The sequence below is a fragment of the Pseudorasbora parva genome, chromosome 6 (assembly GCF_024679245.1).
Source record: "Pseudorasbora parva isolate DD20220531a chromosome 6, ASM2467924v1, whole genome shotgun sequence".
In the NCBI taxonomy this organism is placed as follows: domain Eukaryota; kingdom Metazoa; phylum Chordata; class Actinopteri; order Cypriniformes; family Gobionidae; genus Pseudorasbora; species Pseudorasbora parva.
The window spans coordinates 2,412,865-2,434,039 of NC_090177.1; the positions used below are offsets into that span (position 1 = coordinate 2,412,865).

Sequence of the window (21,175 nt, forward strand, 5' to 3'; positions counted from 1 at the left end):
TGTAGCTTAACCATTAGAGCGTGGCAATGCCAAGGTCATGGGTTCAATTCCCAGGGAAAGCAAGAATTGGCAACAGTTGACAAAAATGTAAAATGTGTACCTTAAAAAATGCAATGTAAGTCGCTTTGGATTAAAGCGTCTGCCAAATGCATAAATGTAAATGTAATGTAAAATGTAGCACTGAGGATAAAGCAGCAACACAATACAAGCAAATATATAAAATTAAGTAAATCAAATGGCTGCTGCATTTGATGCATGTGCAAAATATATACATTTATTGTCAGAACCTATTAGATTTTCATTAACAGATAGAGCTGAAAATCAGTTTAAAACCGAACATCCGGTAGTTCTAGATTTTACAATGTTAATCCAATGTTGCTGTTGACCTGATTAAGTAAAGACACATTTAAATGGAAAAAAAAATGAACCCATTCTGAACATGTCAACAGATTCTCATCTCAAAAAGTTCCATGATCCACGAGCCTCGTTTCTTTCTGTCCTCGAGAATCAGTGTTCTTGCATGAAGTCAAGATGAGATCTCAGAGATTTTGCATGTTTCAGAAGTGCAGTCGCTTTCAACATCTGGCAGTGTGCCGCGGCACAGGAATGTGCAGAGACAGGAGGAGGGCCGTTTCTTTCATCTTTGACTGATAGGACATGTGATCTCACTTAACAAGACAGAAGAATGGGACATATAGCATTTCGTCCACCTACAGCAAACAAAAACACCAGCCAATCGCTCACTCGCTCACTCACCACTGTGAATGATTTGTGTCCAGTGCATGTGGAAAAGATGATATCACACCTGACTCTGACATGATCACACCGCTCTGTTTTATCAGTGTGTGTGAGCTGATTTATGAGTACGTTAGTTGTACAGCTATATACACTTTTATAAGCTGACATATAAAGTGAGGATGATAAAAGAAGCCTGATCTTGTTGTTCAGGGTGAATCATATCTGTGTTAATAATCTGCTCATCATTCCAAGTAAATTTGAAATCAATGTGAACAAATAACTCAATGGAAAAAACATTGTAAGTAGATTTGTTTGCTCATAGCAAATGGGATTTTACGCTCATGGCTTATTTAAAATTTCAATATTTCTTATCCAGTAGGTGGCGCTGTCCCAAATCTTCTCCAGTAACATCAGGGCATGGTGTTGATGATTTGCACCAAATTTTGTTCCAATTGACCAAAGTGTTTTAAAGATCCGGCCTTTCGTCCCGGTCCTTGCCATTGAAGTTATTGATAAATACATGCTGTAACTAGTTATGCACAGATTACCAGACCATGATTTGGGGAATATCTGATAAAAGATGTAGAAGGAGTCATGTGTTTAAATTGCAGATGTGTGTTTTTCTGTATCAGGGCTTCATCGGACCTCCAGGAGTTGCAGGAGCGCCAGGACTAGAGGGAGAGAGAGTGAGTTTAAACGCACAGTTACACAATCAACATTTTACAATAATGCAAATGAAATGCGAGAATCAAGTTCCTACTCAAAAAGTATGTTTTAAACAATCTGAAAACACTTGTTCTGATTCATTCGTAAGTTTCGGCCCAAAAGAATGCTTCACACGTTTTGCGTACTGATGGACGAGCCAAACGACCTCAGGCCGCAGATGATAATAACAATAATAGATTTTATTGATGCTGTTTATATCTCACATTATTTCTTATTATCAGCGTAGTGCTGCCAATGTTTCGTCCAGTTACACAGACAGACACACATGGGCTGTTTTAGGCCTATTGTCAAATGTGCCGTCGTTCTGGGATCTGCAGCAACTCTCAACACAGACTTAAATTCCCAAATGACTGACGTGATCCTGAAAACACACAAGACAACGGCGTTCAGATTGATGACGCCCCCCGGCTCAGAATGATCTGTGTGTGTCAGATCAGATTTGTTTGTGACTGCGGTCGTCTCGATGTGTTCCAGGGAATTCCGGGTCCGGTGGGAAACAAGGGTCCCAAAGGAAGACAGGTAAGCTCCCCCTTCCTTAATAAAAATGAGTTATGCAAATGAGCGATGCCTATTTAATTCAGATTACTTGTGAGTAAAGAAAAGCAAGAATCTGTTCTTGTCATCTGCCGTCCAGCTGTGAAGCCGATGGCATTATGCAGAAGAAACAAAGTCCGCCTCGGTGCAGAAACATCGCTTGAGTTCTTGAAGGGATTGCGAGGGTTATTCTGACGGATGTGTTTGTGGTAAACGCTCAAGAACAGACCATACAAACGCCACCGAGTCTGCTAGTCATTGTACAATAGCAACAAACCAGGACATGTCACGTTTATCTCTCGACATGTTACAAATAGAGCTCATTTTTTGTTTTCACATTTTTGTGTGACTTTTAAGTAAATATTATGAGACATTTTATTAAATTAATGTTCCGTAAGGATTTAATGTGTAAATATTTAACATTGTTTCAGCAATTTTCACCTATATCATTGTTATCAGTAAATCATATAACAGTGATAATACCAATAATAAATGTTAATAAATATTATTCAGTAATAAAAATGTATTAAAATGTGATTATTCTTAATGATTTTAATTTTTAAATATTCAACATTAAGGTTCAGCTATTTTATGTACATCTTATTTTCTTCCATTAAATCACATAATAATAAATTATTCTTAATGATTTAATTTTGAAAAGTTTAATATTTAGGTTCAGCAATTAGATGTGCATAATATTTTCTTCCATTCAATGATATAATAATAATAACAACAATAATAATAATAACAGTGGAAACTATTAAATTATTAAAAAAAATGTTTTTTAAATATTTAATATTTGGGTTCAGAAAAGTTATGTACATCTTATTTGCTATCAATAAATCATATAACACTAATAACAATGATAATAAATAATAAATTTTACATATAAAAAAATAATTGAGTAATATTTTCATTTTTAATTATTAAAAATTATTATTTTTAATTTGTAAATAATTAATATTAGGCATCATTATTAATTATAATATTATATTGTTACTATTATAATTATTATTATTATTATCTTATTATTATTATTATTATTATCAGCCACTATATATATATATATATATATATATATATATATATATATATATATATATATATATATATATATATATATATATATATATATATATATAATATTGTTATCACTGTCAGAAATCGAGTCTAGGGATCTTCACACATTTGTGGATCTGTGAAGATGAGGTATATTTCAGGACATTATTTGATTCAATTTTGGCTCAAGGGTTATATTATAAGGTATCGTTGTCAATGTTCTCAATTGAAATGATCCATAAATACTGAAATAATGCTATATATTTGTTTAGACACCCATCCGTTCTTCACGTGAATGACTCCGAGGCACTTGATAAAGTTAATATCAGCTGATTTGTGAGTGTTGGGCCTGAGAAAGCCCTCTGTGAACATCCCGGCAGAGATCCTGCCAGCTGGGCTCGTGCCCGTCCCGTCTCAGGCAGGAATGATTAATCTGAGGCTTCTTGAGTGAGGATGAAAGCTTTTTGGAAGACATTCAGAGCCCCGGGGCTTCAGAAACACAGAAGCAAAACATGAGATGGAGAGCGTACTGTACAACACTAAAAGATTCTGTACTTTTCTCTAGAGCATGCTGCAGTTATCATTTATAGAGAAGTAGAGTCAAGATCAGATTCGCATTCAAACCAACCGTTCCGATTTGTGTATAATATGACGTTTCCTCAGGATGTCTGAATGATGTGTGACTGACAGTGTTTGAGCTGATCTGAGCACTTTTTACAGGGTGTTATTGGCGACGCGGGCGAGAGAGGACCGCCTGGACCTGATGGAAACCAGGTGAAAAATACCTTGATCTGTCTTTAGCGTGTGATGTGTGTCAGTGTTCCTGAACTCCTGAAACGCCTCCATTGTAGTCTTGAGTTTTCTTCCGGGAACCAACATGTCACAATATTCCTCATTTAAATGATTAGTCAGCAGCATAACGATGCGGGGTTGAGTTAGTTAGTTGTGTGTTGAAACCGGGTATGGTAAGGGGCGGGACATTTCCCAAACACCAATCACAACACACCACTCCAACCGACCAATCAGAGCACAGTGTGCTATTCAGAAGGCGGGGCTTCACAGAGACAGGAACTAAACAGAGCATTACTAGCCGCATTTACAGATTTGCGCAAAACTTTTTTGATTTTTTTTAAATGTCGATAAAAAACTACTGCGAAATGACGGCGTCTCCATTAGTGAAGTTTTATTAACTAATTTTGGGAGGAGCACATTCAGATAATTAAACCAATTAAACAACGGAGCCATCAGCTAATCAAACCTAATTAACAAGTGGAGCACGTCAGATAATTAAACCTAATTAAACACAAGTGGAGCATGGTAAGCTAATCAATCTAATCAATGACAAGAGGTGTACATATACAACAGATTTACCTCCTCTCGTTGACCATTTTTATTTTAGCATCCCTCCACCACCCTATCTTCTCACTTTAATTTAATAATCTCTCATCAGATGTCAACACAATCCATAAAACATTACAGTCTAGTTATAGAGTATCTTTATCATATTTATCATTCGGGCAAAAAATGTCGAGCCCGGAGCCCTCCCCCGGACAGCACGCCAAATACGCATTATATTTACTCTATTTAATTTGATGTTAAGTGTGAACTTGTGAAACCGATGTTATGCGACTAAAACGTCTCATGATAAGTCATTAAGAAAAATGATGCCACATAGGTTGGCTTATGTCAGCTATATCCCAGCCACCGCACTATCCGTTATTACTAGGGTTGGCCATCGAGAACCGGTTCTCTGTTTAAAAAATAACGATGCCATTGGAATCGTTTAGAAGATTTGTTTTCAGTTCCGATCATCGGTTCCAAACGCGCAAGTTTTGGTTTCCATGGCCACCTTATTTTCAGTGCTTGCGCGCCCGCTTGTAGACGACCGACCGACCGACAGCGAGTTGACATGCAGCCACATATTCTCACTCAGCCGGTTAACTCTCTGAAAACGGCGAACGTGTGTTCCGCTGTATTTTTCCTCATGACAGCGTGTTAGTGTTAGTGTGTGTGATCGGTCTGAATTTTGCGCGGGATTGCACATAATTCTACTAATCCCCGTAGATGTCGCACTCACAACTGAAGCACACACAAACACCGTAATAAAGCCGCCTCTGACATACAAGTGCAGACATTTACTTCTTTTTCCAGCTTATTATTGGTCAACTCAAAAACATTCTCAGTGAACATCTTAAAGAATATTGATGTAAACACGGTCGTAAACAGTTCAGCAAAAAAATGAAGAACGAGTAACAGGAGCAGTGTTCAGGATCCATGAGTGCGGCAGTTCTTAAAGGGACAGCAGTTATTCAAAGTCAAATTACAAAAAGACAAACGATTGCACTGCTCTTGAACAACTTGTGTAACTTTAATGGTTTCATATGAAGCTATTAAATTTTTTACAAAAAAACATTATCCAATGTTATTTTAAATTTAACTAGCCTACTTTGCGTTTTTTATTCAGTTTCTAACCTGAATGTTAGACCTACATGAAAAAATAAAGCAGTCTATTTCATTTATATCTTTTATTCTAATGCATATATTTGTGCTATTGTTTGTAATATGTTTATTTGTTCTTATTTTATCTGTTTATTCGTCTTTTTAAATTCAATTTACCATTCAAAATCAAGCCTACTTGTGCTGTGTGTAAGCTTTTACAACACAATTACCCTGTTGTAAAAAATACATTGAGTTAGCAAATATTTGTGAGAATTTTACTAGTAATTGATCAATGTTTATATATGAGAAAAAGCTTAAAAGCTTTATCATATAAAGTGATCTCTTCAGAAGAAATTTTTGATTGCCTAGACTTTTAAAATTAAAAATTTCTATAAAAAATATCTAATTGACAGTTTATGCAGCGTTATTCCCCCGTGGTATCGAAAATAGCATTGAATATCGATGTGACATGTTTTGAATCCACCCCTCAAAGAATCGGAATCGAGAATCGGAATCGAACTTAAGAACTGGAATCGAACGTAAGAACTGGAATCGAACGTAAGAACCGGAATCGAATGTAAGAATCGGAATCGAAAGTAAGAATCGGAATCGAACGTAAGAACCGGAATCGAACGTAAGAATCGGAATCGAAAGTAAGAATCATAATCGAGAATCGAAAAGAATCGGAATTGAACGTAAGAATCGGAATCGAATGTAAGAACCGGAATCGAACGTAAGAATCGGAATCAAAAGTAAGAATCGGAATCGAGAATCGAAAAGAATCGGAATCGAACGATAAGAATCGGAATCGAAAGTAAGAATCGGAATCGAAAGTAAGAGTCGGAATCGAAAGTAAGAATCGGAATCGAGAATCGAAAAGAATCGGAATCGAACGTAAGAATCGGAATCGAACGTAAGAATTGGAATCGAACGTAAGAATCGGAATCGAACGTAAGAATCGGAATCGAAAGTAAGAATCGGAATCGAACGTAAGAATCGGAATCGAACGTAAGAATCGGAATCGAACGTAAGAATCGGAATCGAACGTAAGAATCGGAATCGAAAGTAAGAATCGGAATCTAACGTAAGAACCGGAATCGAAAGTAAGAATCGGAATCGAAAGTAAGAATCGGAATCGAGAATCGAAAAGAATTGGAAACGAACTTAAGAATCGGAATCGAACGTAAGAATCGGAATCGAAAGTAAGAATAATTTAAATCAAAACGATGCCCAGCCCTAGTTATTACTAATGGAAGGAGACATAGCGTATTATTCAAGCATTCAAATTAAAAGAGCGGAATGTTTGAATTTGCATGGTGGTAACTATTATTTTGGCTTGAAATTTTGTTTGTTAGAAATATGAACTGAATTTAGAAATGCTTTTGAAATGAAAAACTTTGAGTTCAATAAACAAAATACATTTTTGAAATGAAGAGTGCATGCAAAATCCGTTCCCAGAATCCACAACCTTTGTTGTTATTGTGAGTTTACACTAAAAAAAGTAGACAATTTATAGTTTATAATTGTCATCTTATCTGTATGGATAAAAATGATTATTTTGAGTTATGTCCGCTGTAATAAAGGAAAAATTCCATCAGAATATGCCACCAGAATATTTCGGGTTAAAGAAAACATATTTATTTTCATAGTTAGGCTATGTTTAAATATTAGCCTGTAATATAATTTTTTTATTTCATATGTTGATTGTGAAAAGTAAGGACAAGCTTATAAGATAATAGAATCACCATTGGCGTGTGAATGTTTTAGTTTAGTCGCCAGACTGATATACTTTATTATATTATACTTTAATACTAATATAAAAACATGAAAGTGTTACAAAGGTGCATTGGCTATATAAATTATCTAATGTAGATTAAGGCATATTTTGTGGTCTACACATCACTATACAACATAGCCAATCCGTATTAGGAGAAAATATATGTAGTTTTAACAAGAAAATATCGTTTTTATGAGAATTTCATTTTATGAAAATTACGTTATTACGACATAATTGAGTGGGAAAATGAATATGCAATATAGAAATGCATCACCATAAGGTGAACTGTGGAAAAAACTGTTTCCATTGGATTTTCGCGGAAAGGTCCTTTTTCCGAATTGCTTGAAAAACCACCATGCGAGCGTAAAAGCTTTTTTTGCGATATATGAGTTTTTGCAAAATTGACGCGTTTTTATCACAGTTTTATTTTGCACAATTTGAAGGGTCTGGCTACAGAGAGGAGCCGCAACAATAGAGAAGATGAGGAAAATGTACGTGGTTTTCCTTTAAATTAAGTATTTAAGTATTTTTCTGATTCTGTCGGCAGATATTTGTTTTCTTCATTTTGATCATTTATTTTAGAAAACGAGATTTAATATTTTGCTTAATTTTGCAACTCAAGATTTAAGAATGTTTCGATTCTGGAGTAATGATGATAAATTCAGATTTGATCACAGAAATAAATGACACTTTACTATATATTCACATAGAGAACCGTTATTTTACATTATAATAATATTTCACAGTTTTTACTGCATTTTTGTAGCCTGACAAGCCAGACCCACATCAAGATGTTTGGTCTGGAAACTCACCATTGACGGCTCAATCTGAGGGGCGGATAAACGGTTGTCTTTCAAACTCCCTCTGCACGCGATAGGATAGCGCTACACCAACCAGAGCAACGAAGGTGAAGCGGAGCTCGCTGACTGATTAAACATTCGCCGTATCCGGTCAGCTAAACTCCGAACACATCTTCCCTTCTTCAGAATGACTTCAGTGCCGTTCTTTGTTCTTTTCTCAGAGAAAAGCTTAACTCAAGTCTTCCAGAGTCGCGGTCAAAGCTGATTCGACAGACCGCCGTTCGCCAGTTTCTGTGTTTACTAGAAGCACGCAAACGCAACTCGGCCGTCGTCATTATGGCCCCGCCCACCGACTCTATACAGGATGTGATTGGGCCGTCCAGATTGTGAGGAATACAGCTCAGAAGGGTATTGAGAGTTCCTAGACGACACTCGCGGCAGATTAAATTTGCTGCCGCTAGGGTGCGTCTAGATTTCTAGGCTAGTATTTTTGATGATTTTGGTGAAAAGTAGAGACTTTCAAAAACATTAAAACAAACTAATCTTACCGACCCCAAACTTTTGACATATATGGTAATCTATCATAATTTGAGCCAATCCTAACAATCGTCCGACATAAAGTTATCAACAACTTATCGAGAGGAAATCAAAAATCTTTATTGATCATAAAAGGCCTAAAGTTCCCATGACATCTCTGATAATGATACAATGTGCAAAACTAAACAAAATTATAGTTCTTGTTTACTTCCATTATAATTGATTTGGAGATAGAGATTGAAATGCAGATAGGAGTCATGTGCATAGAGGATATTTTGTCTAAAGATGGTGTTTTCCACGGTTTTGGAAGAATTGTGCCGAAACCCCAAACAGCTGTAGAGGAATCTTTGATATCTTCGGGTCAAAATCAGTGCGTAAAATAAAAACAAAGAACGTTGTAAGATGCAGACAGAAGTGTGGAGCCGTTTCTCATTGTTTTGTGTGTGTTTCAGGGGCCCATCGGAGGAACCGGCAGCAGTGGATTCCCAGGCCTGAGAGTGAGTCCTGAAAACACACACACACACACACACACACACACACACACACACACACACACACACACACAGCGTCCTCAATTAGATTAACCTTCTTGCGGCCGGCGCAGAAGCCTTGTCCTCTCTGTAGCCGTGCAGATATGACTTCATATTAGAGATATATGAATATATATACCCATCTTAAATCTTATGATACCGATGGTTTGAATTCTCTTTAAAAACAGAGCCTGTTATATTCAACTGCTATTTATTTTCAGATATAATAATCCCACTCAAATAAAAACTGAAATGTTTGAAACTCAGTTGAGGTAATTTTCATAAAAACTTGTATTCATGACAAATGTATTCATACATATATAAGTAACAGTAAATAAGCTCCTCTTTAGTGTTTATAGAGCTAACTAATAAACTGTGAACACTGGATATTGTTCCTGAGGAAAATGAGCCGTTATATATCGCTCTTAAGCTGTTTCATTAACATCTCTCGGTGGCTGAAACACTGATTGATTGGTTGATTGATTGTTTGGTTTATTGGTTGATTGGTTGATTGGTTGATTGGTTGATTGATTGATTGATTGATTGGTTGGTTGGTTGGTTGGTTGGTTGGTTGGTTGGTTGGTTGATTGGTTGGTTGATTGGTTGGTTGGTTGGTTGGCTGATTGATTGGTTGGTTGGTTGATTGGTTTGTTGGTTGGTTGGTTGGTTGATTGGTTGGTTGATTGGTTGGTTGATTGGTTGGTTGATTGGTTGATTGGTTGGTTGGTTAATTGGTTGGTTGATTGATTGATTGATTGACTGGTCGTCGGTCGTTCGACCAAACGAACGATTGGTTGATTGATTTCAGTTGTTCTGTCTCCTTTACTGTCTCATCGTAAAAATAGATTTAAAAAAACCCCCACTAAAAAAGTGTTTCTTAAAACACTAGTTTTGACAAGCCATTTGATTCGATACTACAGATAAGTACTTAACATTAATAATCAGAGTAGTTATAACCGTGTACTGTTTTCGGTAGCGTGTGAAAACAGAATCAGATTCAGAACCTGTTGTAAATGTTATGTTTTTTTTTGAGGTCTTTCGGTTGGTTTTCACCAGCGTGTTCTGCTACTGTACAGAGTTCAGTCCCGCCAGCGGCTCCTGCCAAGAGGATATTAATAATACTGTGTGTCCTGGCGTCTGTTCAGCGACAGAACACTTCAGGATGAGAAGATAAACTGCTGGATTTTAGGAGAGATGAAAAGAGGCTGAAGCATTCTGGATCAGTTGCAGAGGTTGGACAGTGATGCTGAAAGGCCTGCCAAGAGAGCATTACAATAGTCCAGTCTGGAGAGAACAAGAGATTGGAGAAGGAGTTGTGTAGCTCCGATAGGAAGGGCCTGATCCTTCTGATGTTGAATAAGGCAAATCTGCAGGACCAGGAAGTTCTAGTGATGTGGTCTGTGATTTTATAACTGATCATCCATCACAACAAGGTTCCCGGCTGTCCTGGATGGGGTTATGGAGGATGAACCTACAGTAGCTGAAGTTTTTGGTTGGCTGAGACCACAAGCTGTTCTGACTTCGCAAGGTTTCGTTGAAAGGGGTGGTTCTTCATCCAGCAAGAGATGTCTGTTAGGCAGGCTGAGATTCAAGCAGCTATCGTTGGATCATCTGGCTGGAATGAGAGGTTAAATTGAGTGATAAGAAAAAACATGTTTTTGACATGAAGAGAAGCGGTCCCAATACTGAGCCCTGAGGAACTCCAGTAGCTAATAACACGAATGATCTCTTCATCACGGCTCCTGTTAGTGGGTGGGATATATTAGGCAGCAAGTGAACATTTTGTCCTCAGAGTTGATGTGTTAGAAGCAGGAGAAATGGGCAAGCGTAAGGATTTCAGGGAGTTTGACAAGGGACAAATTGTGACGGCTAGACGACTGGGTCAGAGCATTCATTCATTCATTATCCTTTATATTACCAGGAAAGAATCCCATTGAGATTCAAAATCTCGTTTTCAAGGGAGTCCTGGCCAAGACAGCGGGAAAAAAAAGAAGAACAAAAAACATATACACACAATTAACCGAAGAAGACACTTATGCCTGGTTCAGACTACACCATATTAGCCAGAATTTGGCGCGATCTGTTTGACGTAAGGTGTCGTAGGGATTCGTAAACGATAATGGACGTCGGGACACAAGAATCGATCGTTTCATCTCGTAGTGTGTGTCATAGTATACGACAACCGAATCCACGTCTGCGATAGTTCACGACGTCACGACAGAAAGACTAGCATGTTTAATTTTTTTTGCGGTCCTTCAAGACGGGTTCTGTCACGTGTGGCGCTGACCAACCGGAGCACCGACAGTTTTCGTACACAGCTTTCAAACACGGCGAAACGCATGTGATGACGGAGCGGCTAACTTTAGGTGGAATTATAAAATGGAGGAAAGGTTCGTGGAGTTGTGGCAACAGTATGTCACATGCCTGTCCTGTCTTGTGTGCACATGTGGGTTTTGTCATTCTGAGCATGTGCTCATGCAATTGTCTGATCCCTCCCCCTTGTTATCTGATTAGTGCTTGATTTCTCCCACCTGTTCCCTCTTGATTTCTTCCCTTTATAAGCTCCTTGTGTTTGTCAGTCTGAGCCGTATCCTTGTACTGTCTACGTCTTCCGTTCCCCTGTGACTTCTTTGTGGTATGTGTTCAGTTCCAGTTTATGTATTTTCTAGATTACGTTTTCCCCCTCGTGGGTTTTGTTTTGCACTTATGTTTTGTTTGTTGTAAATAAATATTATTCTTCTTGCACTTGAGTCCTCGCACCATCTTCCCTTGTCTGTGACGTGACACAGTATTCCTGCCTGTACGATGCGTCATCGACGGACTACCACAACCAAATAAGAAAAATGCTGGCGAACGATAGCGGAAGCCCTTCAGGAACCCGGCGAGTAACGTTACTGGAATGTAAGCTTAAAATATGTTTTACAAATACGTTGTGGTGGCAAGCTTTAACTACTGGCTAATAACTAAATATTTAATATAAAAAGAACAATATTTTACCTCAAGTTCTCTTTGGAGGATTGACAGCCCATAATGTCCTCTTCCAGCAAGCCAGGAACGTGTCCTTTGTTGGGTTTTCTTTCTATTTTTGCGCTTTTCTAAATATAAAACAGCCAAAACACACTGCTTCAGACATCGTTTGTTTACGCTCTTGTTTCTGATAGTCAATGACATCACGCACGCCGACAACAAGCGATGATTGGTCGAGTAGCAACGTGTAGTCTGACATGTTTCTAGTCCAGGACACGACAAGATTTTAGGAGTAAAAATCGCCTAATCTGACACAGTAACTATCGTAACCGACAAAAATATCTTGTAGTCTGAACCAGGCATTAGCAATTTAACATCTGTGGCAAGCAGCAGGGCAAGGGACCGTGAGAGCGGGCTGGTGACGTCCGTGAGGGGCTGCCCGCGCACACACAACAAAACGTTAACAAACCATAACATAACGTCAGGCCTGGTCCTCTCTCGTCTTCCAAAGCCTTCGCTCCTCCTTTTATGCTCCCATCAGTCGGCCGCGAGACGAGACCGGTGTGGCGCGCAGCTGGCACTCATTAGCACTCGTCACCGGCCCGCTCTCACGGTCCCTCGCCCCGCTGCTTTCCACAACTTCATCTCAACATAATCACCAGCAGCACTCAATAACTTCACATGTGCATTAAGTACTCAAGTAGTCCTTTATCCTAGTTTTAAACTGTTATTGTCTGTAGATCCTCAAATTTGAGCTGTTTCTGCAATTTAGCTCTTATACCAGGAGAAAGGTGCTAATACTTTAAAGGCACTTTCACCGAAAACGGTTGAGATATCATACGTGCTTTTCCAATATGATCTAAGATTACAATTCCTGGTAGTGACTTTTGGAGTTAGAAGAGAACATAAGGAGGCAATTTACAAAGTATGGCCTTAAAAAGAAGAGGATTACCAGTGCTCCAGCCTGCGATTGTGCAAAGATGGCCAATCAACACTCTCGAACAAGCTACAGTGATGAGAACGGAAATCAGTTTCAAATCTTAGTGTTGCATGATTTACTGAATCCAGCATTTTCAAAGAAGATTGATTTGCATGCATGTGTCAAAAATGTTGTTTGTATAAGTGTTTTTCTCGTACTAAAAGAGAAACAGCCTTTGTTTCTATAATAAAACCCCAACTTTTCTCTTTTTACTCTTTACTCAACTATACTTTTTTTTGTTAAACACTCTATATGCAGTTTGAAAGACAAATTTTCTTCTAACAAAAGGAAACCCAGATATTTACATACTGATACTCGTTCAATTACTTTCTCATCTAGCATCTCCAAAACTGCAGCTCTTGTGGGCTGTTCCCGGTCTGCAGTGGTCAGTATCTATCAAAAGTGCTCCAAGGAAGGACCAGTGGAGAACCGGCCACAGGGTCATGGGCGGCCAAGGCTCATTGATGCACGTGGGGAGCGAAGGCTGGCCCGTGGGGTCCGATCAAACAGACGAGCTACTGGAGCTCAAACTGCTCCAGAAGTTAATGCTGGTTCTGGTAGAAAGCTGTCAGAATACACAGAGCATCTCAGTTTGTTACTTATGGGACCAGTCAGGGTGCCCTTTGTTATCTCTTTTCCTTCATTTGTAAAATGTGTTGGGCTCCTGCGGGTCTGATTCATGAGTTAAAAAGCAGATCATTTTGCATGTCATGTTCAGTAGTCAGTCTCTAACAGTCGAGGACTCCTGGTCGTTCCGGCTTTAAAACACACATGTCAGAGGTTGGCCGCTTCCCCTGAGTCTCGTAAAGCGGCGGACTGAGATGTTAGACACGTTTCACTGCTGTCGGGATGTCAGGCGGGAGGATTTAAAGCGGGATGTTGCAGACTTTTGATGCGTTTTCATCATGCCATCGCTTTTGTTCCTGTATCTATCGGCCATCCCTTCCTCAAATCATGATCCGTGTTTCTTCTTGGTGGCAGAGAGGATGTAATGCATCTTTTAGAGCCATGAAAATACATTTTGGTCAATGAAATGCCCTGTTGAGCAGTTTGATTCCTGCTCTACACTAAGTCAGAAACACTGAAATGGGAAGCACATGAAAAAGAGACAAAATAAAGGATTTTTTCTCAGCAATGCCATAGAAGAACCATTTCTGTTTCCCTACATTTTAAACATTAGTGAAGGATCATGTGACACTGAAGACTGGAGTAATGATGAAAAATTCAGCTTTGATCACTGGAATAAATCACACTTTACTATATATTCACATAGAGAACAGATGATCTACACTGGAGGAATATCTCACTGCTTTACTGGATTTATGATCAAATAAACGCAGCTTTAATGAGCAGAAGAGACCCCAAATTGTTGAATGCAAATGTCATATTTTGATTAATTTGCTTGTCTAAAGATCCCAGAATCTAATGTAATACCTGGGAATCTGACGTATTAGCACATTTCTCTCTGAGTTTAGAAGCCTCGGTTTGTTTGCTTCTCATATTCCCTCAGTAGAGATTTTCCAAATGGCATATTTCATAAGTCATATTTCACCTTCTTCTCTTTCTTCTGTCTTTTTTTATTACGTGTGGTAGACAGAAAAGCTTTTCTATGGCATGTGTGTGATCTGTGGATCCATTAAGATCTCATTCAAGCCACATGTCTGTAAGAATCTCCCTCACACTAAATAAACAAAGGCATTACCATGTTTTTGCACATGCACTTTGATAATACCATGGTATACTATTAGTGGTCTGGATGCTTGAATTAATTAATTATTTTACTTGTCGTAAGTTTTTGGTTTATCCGTCTTCAAAAGAGTCTCTTCTGCTCACCAAGGCTTTGTTTATTTGATCAAAATACAATACAAAATGTGATATATTTTTATACCGTAAATCATCAGTTCTCTGTGTGAATATATAGTAAAGTGTGATTTATTCCTGTGATCAAAGCTGAATTTATCATCATTACTCCAGTCTTTAGTGTCACATGATCCTTCACTAATCATTCTCATATGAGGATCTGATGATCAACACACATTTATGATTATTATCAATGTATCAACCGTTGCCCTGCTTCAGATTTGTGTGTAAAATAGGAGAAGTTGTGCCAACGAGGCATCATCTCTCAAGCTCTGAGATGTTTGTGCATTCTTCCTGTAGTTCAAGGTGAAATGGCGTCTGTTCCCATGAATCAGAGCAGACATACGTGCGGTTTATTGTGCTGCAGGAGTGAGTTCACGTCTGACGGCCCCCTGAAAGCTCTTAATGAGAAACAGCCTCACAAACAACCTCCCGCTCTACAGGAACCTCTCTATTTCTGCGCTGCTAGACAAGCTGCAAATGTTATCCTGATGTATTTTAAAATATACAAATTTGATCAAAATATTTTAGAACAACGTGTTGGTAAAGGTACACTATGTAATTTTGTTGTACATTTTAATAATTGAGGCAGGACATTAACAATCCTTCTAAAACGTGTTTTTGTCTTACCTTGATTCACTATAGTTAGTTAGTGGCGAGAGTTAGTTAGTGGCAGAGGTTAGTTAGTGGCAGGAGTTAGGTGGCAGAGGTTAGTTAGTGGCAGAGGTTAGTTAGTGGCAGGAGTTAGGTGGCAGAGGTTAGTTAGTGGCAGAGTTTAGTTAGTGGCGGGAGTTAGTTAGTGGCAGAGGTTAGTTAGTGGCGGGAGTTAGTTAAAGGCAAAGGTTAGTTAGTGGCAGAGGTTAGTTAGTGGCGGGAGTTAGTTAGTGGCAGAGGTTAGTTAGTGGCGGGAGTTAGTTAAAGGCAAAGGTTAGTTAGTGGCAGAGGTTAGTTAGTGGCGGGAGTTAGTTAGTGGCAGAGGTTAGTTAGTGGCGGGAGTTAGTTAGTGGCAGAGGTTAGTTAGTGGCGGGAGTTAGTTAGTGGCAGAGGTTAGTTAGTGGCGGGAGTTAGTTAAAGGCAAAGGTTAGTTAGTGGCAGAGGTTAGTTAGTGGCGGGAGTTAGTTAGTGGCAGAGGTTAGTTAGTGGCGGGAGTTAGTTAAAGGCAAAGGTTAGTTAGTGGCAGAGGTTAGTTAGTGGCGGGAGTTAGTTAGTGGCAGAGGTTAGTTAGTGGCGGGAGTTAGTTAGTGGCAGAGGTTAGTTAGTGGTGGGAGTTAGTGGCAGAGGTTAGTTAGTGACAGAGGTTAATTAGTGGCAGAGGTTAGTTAATGACAGAGGTTAGTTAGTAGCAGGGGTTAGTTAGTGACGGGTTAGTTAGTGGCAGGAGTTAGTTAGTGACAGAGGTTAGTTAGTGGCAGGGGTTAGTTAGTGACAGAGGTTAGTTAGTGGCAGGGGTTAGTTAGTGGCGGGAGTTAGTTAGTGGCAGAGGTTAGTTAGTGGTGGGAGTTAGTTAGTGACAGAGGTTAGTTAGTGGCAGGGGCTAGTTAGTGGCAGATGTTAGTTAGTAGGAGGGGTTAGTTAGTGGCAGGGGTTAGTTTGTGTTTGAGACAGAGGTTATTTAGTAGCAGGGGTTAGGTAGTTAGTGTCGAGAGTTAGTTAGTTAGTTAGTCAGTCAGTTAGTTAGTTAGTTAGTTAGTTAGTTAGTTAGTTAGTTAGTTAGTTAGTTAGTTAGTTAGTTAGTTAGTTAGTTAGTTAGTTAGTTAGTTAGTGGCAAAGGTTAGTTAGTGGCAGAGGTTAGTTAGTGGCGGGAGTTAGTTAGTGGCAGAGGTTAGTTAGTGGCGGGAGTTAGTTAGTGGCGGGAGTTAGTTAGTGGTGGGAGTTAGTTAGTGGCAGAGGTAAGTTAGTGGCAGAGGTTAGTTAGTGGTGGGAGTTAGTTAGTGGCGGGAGTTAGTTAGTGGTGGAAGTTAGTTAGTGGCAGAGGTAAGTTAGTGGTGGGAGTTAGTTAGTGGTGAGAGTTAGTTAGTGGCAGAGGTTAGTTATTGGCAGAGGTTACTTAGCGGTGGGAGTTAGTTAGTGGTGGGAGTTAGTTAGTGGCAGAGGTTAGTTAGTGGCAGAGGTTAGTTAGTGGCGGGAGTTAGTTAGTGGTGGGAGTTAGTGGCAGAGGTTAGTTAGTGGTGGGAGTTAGTTAGTGGCAGAGGTTAGTTAGTGGTGGGAGTTAGTTAGTGGCAGAGGTTAGTTAGTGGCGAGAGTTAGTTAGTGGCAGAGGATAGTCAGTGGCAGAGGTTAGTTAGTGGCAGAGGTTAGTGGTGGGAGTTAGTTTGTGGCAGAGGTTAGTTAGTGGCTATATATATATATATATATATATATATATATATATATATATATATATACATATATATACATATATATATTAGGGCTGGGCATGTTAACGCGTTATTATTATTAATTAACGCCGACAATTGTTTTATCGCGCATTAACGTAGTTATTTATTATTATATTGAAAGGCCGTTGCTCTGCCTCTGAATACACATACAGACAAACCAATGGTCAGGAGAATACAGTTCTGTCTGTAGCCTAAGCCAAGGGCTTGACATTCTTTGTCTGGGACAAATAAAATATAAAAATAACCAGAAACACGAGAATGATTCAGATTTTTTTATTTGTTTTTATTATATTCAATGTAAACAGCGATTGATGAGTGTCTCTCTGCCTCTGGTACGTTAGTCGCGTTGAGGCTCGCGCTGCCGGTCTCTTTGTGAGAGACATTCGTGGAGAAATCAAAACAATTGAGCAGCAATATAAACTCACAGAAGAAACATACTGAGGGAAAACTGAGTTTTTTGTAGTTGTTGATATTTATGATTTATGATATTGTTAATAACACAAGTCGACTTTGCAACCGTGAATTGTGTAGCATGAATGGTGTAGCCTAGTTCAATAAACAAGTAGCCTAATTAATATTAAGTTACTTACATTTTTGATCCAAACAACCTTTTGTTCCATTTCACCCATGATTTCACCGACGAAAATAGTTCCAGAGGAAAGCAACACTCAGCGCGGTGTTTTGTTACTGAATGATTCAGTGTTTTGAATGAATCATTTGAATAAACGACTCAATGACTCGCTCATGAAGAAGATCACTTGCTGCCCCCTATTGGCGTTTTTTTTTTAAAGTATGATTGCATGTTTTATTTAGAACATCAATCTTATAATATTATTTATTGCAGCTGTATTTTTGTGAGAATGTCCTCTGTATTCTGTGAGAATGTCCTCACAAATCTGCCATTTGGTGAATCCGTAAGGAATAATTCTCTAAACTAAAGGAAAGAAGAAGTGCTGTCGTTACTGAGTCTGTTTCTCTGCTTTCTCAGGGCGACCCTGGGCCTGAGGGACCCCGTGGCTTTCCTGGCATTGTGGGACCTCAGGTAACACCATCAGTTACGGTTCAAGCTGTGTGATCTCTAACCTCATTGGCTGGACACTGAAGATCTTGTTATCTCATTGGCAGGGCCTGAGCGGAGGGGCGGGGCCACCTGGAATGAAAGGTGATAAGGTGATTTAAATATTTATATTATTGCAAAAAACATGTGAACTTATAAGGTTAATTCCCTTATGCATGATCTTTGTTATTTTTAGTCCTCTGTATTTTTGTCTTGTTTTCCAGTACACATATCTAAACATTCTTAAATCAAGACACATTTACTAGATTTTTTCAAATTAATAGCACATGTGCAACTTGGCACAATATATATAAACATTAACTGAAATAAAATAACATAAAATAATCTAAAATACAATAAAATTATCTTAAATACAATACAATCAAATAAAGTAATCTACAATCAAAGAGAATTATGTATAATAAAATATCTAAAATAATATAATATAAAATAAAATAAGCTAAAATAAAATGATCTGAAATCGAATAAAATGATCTAAAATAATACAATATCTAAAATAAAATAAAATGATCTCTTATCTAATTAACTAAATGATGTACCAATATATATAAACATGAATTTAAATTAAATACAATAAAAAAATCTAAAATAAAATAAAGGATCTAAAATAAAATAGTATCTAAAATAATACAATATTTATTATCTAATTACATGATGTGCATATTAATTAATTAAATTAACAAATCTGGCTGAGAAATTACTCCCAAAAGATAATTTAAAATCATTATTGTATTAAATGAGAAAAAGCATTAAATAGACATTACTAACAGTATAAGATATAATATTTTCTCAGTGGTACTGAAATAGCACCGGCTGGAATCTAGAGAAATGTGAGGTAGATTTAAATTTGTGTCACATGTTTTCATTATGATATAATTGCGTGTGTGTGTGTGCGTGCATGTGTGTGTGCGTACGTGTGTGTGTTTTTGAGTGTTGGTCTGTTTTCTATAATCTGTGATGCTGTATGATCTAGGGTGAACCTGGATTGAGGGGTGAACCAGGAGAAAATGGCTATCAGGGAGACAAGGTGAGTGTCAAGACAGCCAGGACTGTATGTTATCAACCATTAACCGGGTTTAAATTGCTGCAAACCACCATAGACTGTCTACTGGCGGTCTTACTGGAGACATTTAACACTAAAAAGGACAAATTCAAAAGCTTGGTTCATGATGACAGACAAGTGGACGTCTCTGAACATGGATTGGATTTGTTGATGATAAATAAGCTAGTTATTGTGTATTTAAAAGGCATTCAGTTTATTATTGCTATTACAGAAATCTGACCGGTTTCATTTAGGAAATTGAAAAATCTTAAATTTAGCCCACATATTTTTTGAGTGTGATTTTAAAAAAAATCAAGTAATCATTAACTTCACTGGTCTAAACGTATGGGAATCTTTTCTCTATCCATGGATTTGATGTTTGATGCCAACAGCGAGGAGGCTTTGTGTTTTATTTGTGTTGCTCTTTTAGGGAACGGCTGGTAATCCCGGCCCAACAGGACCACGTGGAAAACCAGGACCGATTGTAAGACCACTTACTCTGATTTACTCTGAGTTAAATATAAATGAAGCTCTGACGTTATGTTGAGTGAACTACACTGATGTTCTTCCTCTGGGTTTCTGTCTGGATTTCCATTCTAAACATTCTTAAATCAAGATACATTTACTAGAGAAGAAGAATGACCGAAGATATTGGGGCGGCAGTGGCTCAGTGGTTCATGTAGGTTGTCTGCAAACCAAAAGGTTGGTGGTTCAATCCCCAGTTCCACCTGACCAAGTGTCGAAGTGTCCATGAGCAAGACACCTAACCCCAGCTACTCCCGGCTGACATCGCCGTCGGTGTATGAATGAGTGAATGTGAGGCAAAATGTAAAGCGCTTTGGATGGCCATAGGGTCTGTTAAAAGCGCTATATAAATGCAGTCCATTTACCATATTTATTTCATTTAGTAACTTTGGGTAGTTTTGATTTAATGTCTGATGATTGTGTTATTTGATGCTTCTGTTGGTTGTTTCTGCTTCTTCTTCACCTGTGTTTTGATCAGGATATTCTGTCCTCTTTCGGAAGATGTGTAATTGTGCCCCCTACCATATAACCTACCAAATGTATGTAGACTATATTGCCTTACGTTTTGGGACACCTGCCTTTACAGGCACATGAACTTTAATGCCGTCCCATTGTTAATCCGTAGGGTATAATATGGAGTCGGTCCAGTTTTAGCTCAAAATACCCTACAGATAACTTTTATAGCATGTTAAAATTGTCACTTTTTGAGGATGAGCAAAAACATGCTGTTGTGTGTGTCCCTTTAAATGCAAATGAGGCCATTCTCCCGCCCCCTTTTAGGAAGAGGGCGGAGCTTGTACATCTTTTGTTAGCAGCTCTGATTACCTCATGCACACACATAATAATATCAGATTATTAGATATCAGATTATCAGATTTTCACACACTGAAAATATCAGCTACTGTTCAGCCTTTTATGATCAAACCGGAGTCGGACAATGATGGAGAGACTGCAGTAGAATGAGACAGGACGTTTCTAAAGTTATGATTAAACAATCTTCAGTTATTGATTAGCATATTCTGTCATGATAATCTCTAAACCGCTGGTGTGGGAACTGTTGTGAGATGAGCCAGAGAGTATCGGCTGATGAAGAGATAACAGAGATAGTTTAGTTTAATTACGGTTATAACTTATGTTTTCATCTCGCTTTATAACATGCTATTGCATATGTGTTCATACTGTATCAATAAATGTGAAAGACAGACG

At 38.3% G+C, this 21,175-nt stretch overlaps 1 protein-coding gene across 1 annotated transcript in view; it reads left to right on the plus strand.

Moving 5' to 3' along the window:
• The window catches only part of LOC137078211 (collagen alpha-1(XXIV) chain-like), a 247,343-nt gene that overhangs the window by 116,747 nt on the left and 109,421 nt on the right, over window positions 1-21,175 (plus strand). The window contains exons 11-18 of the mRNA XM_067445327.1: window positions 1,371-1,424; window positions 1,939-1,983; window positions 3,778-3,831; window positions 9,063-9,107; window positions 18,313-18,366; window positions 18,450-18,494; window positions 19,376-19,429; window positions 19,875-19,928. Of these exons, the coding sequence (XP_067301428.1) occupies window positions 1,371-1,424; window positions 1,939-1,983; window positions 3,778-3,831; window positions 9,063-9,107; window positions 18,313-18,366; window positions 18,450-18,494; window positions 19,376-19,429; window positions 19,875-19,928 (405 nt within the window). The remainder of the gene's footprint in view (window positions 1-1,370; window positions 1,425-1,938; window positions 1,984-3,777; window positions 3,832-9,062; window positions 9,108-18,312; window positions 18,367-18,449; window positions 18,495-19,375; window positions 19,430-19,874; window positions 19,929-21,175) is intronic.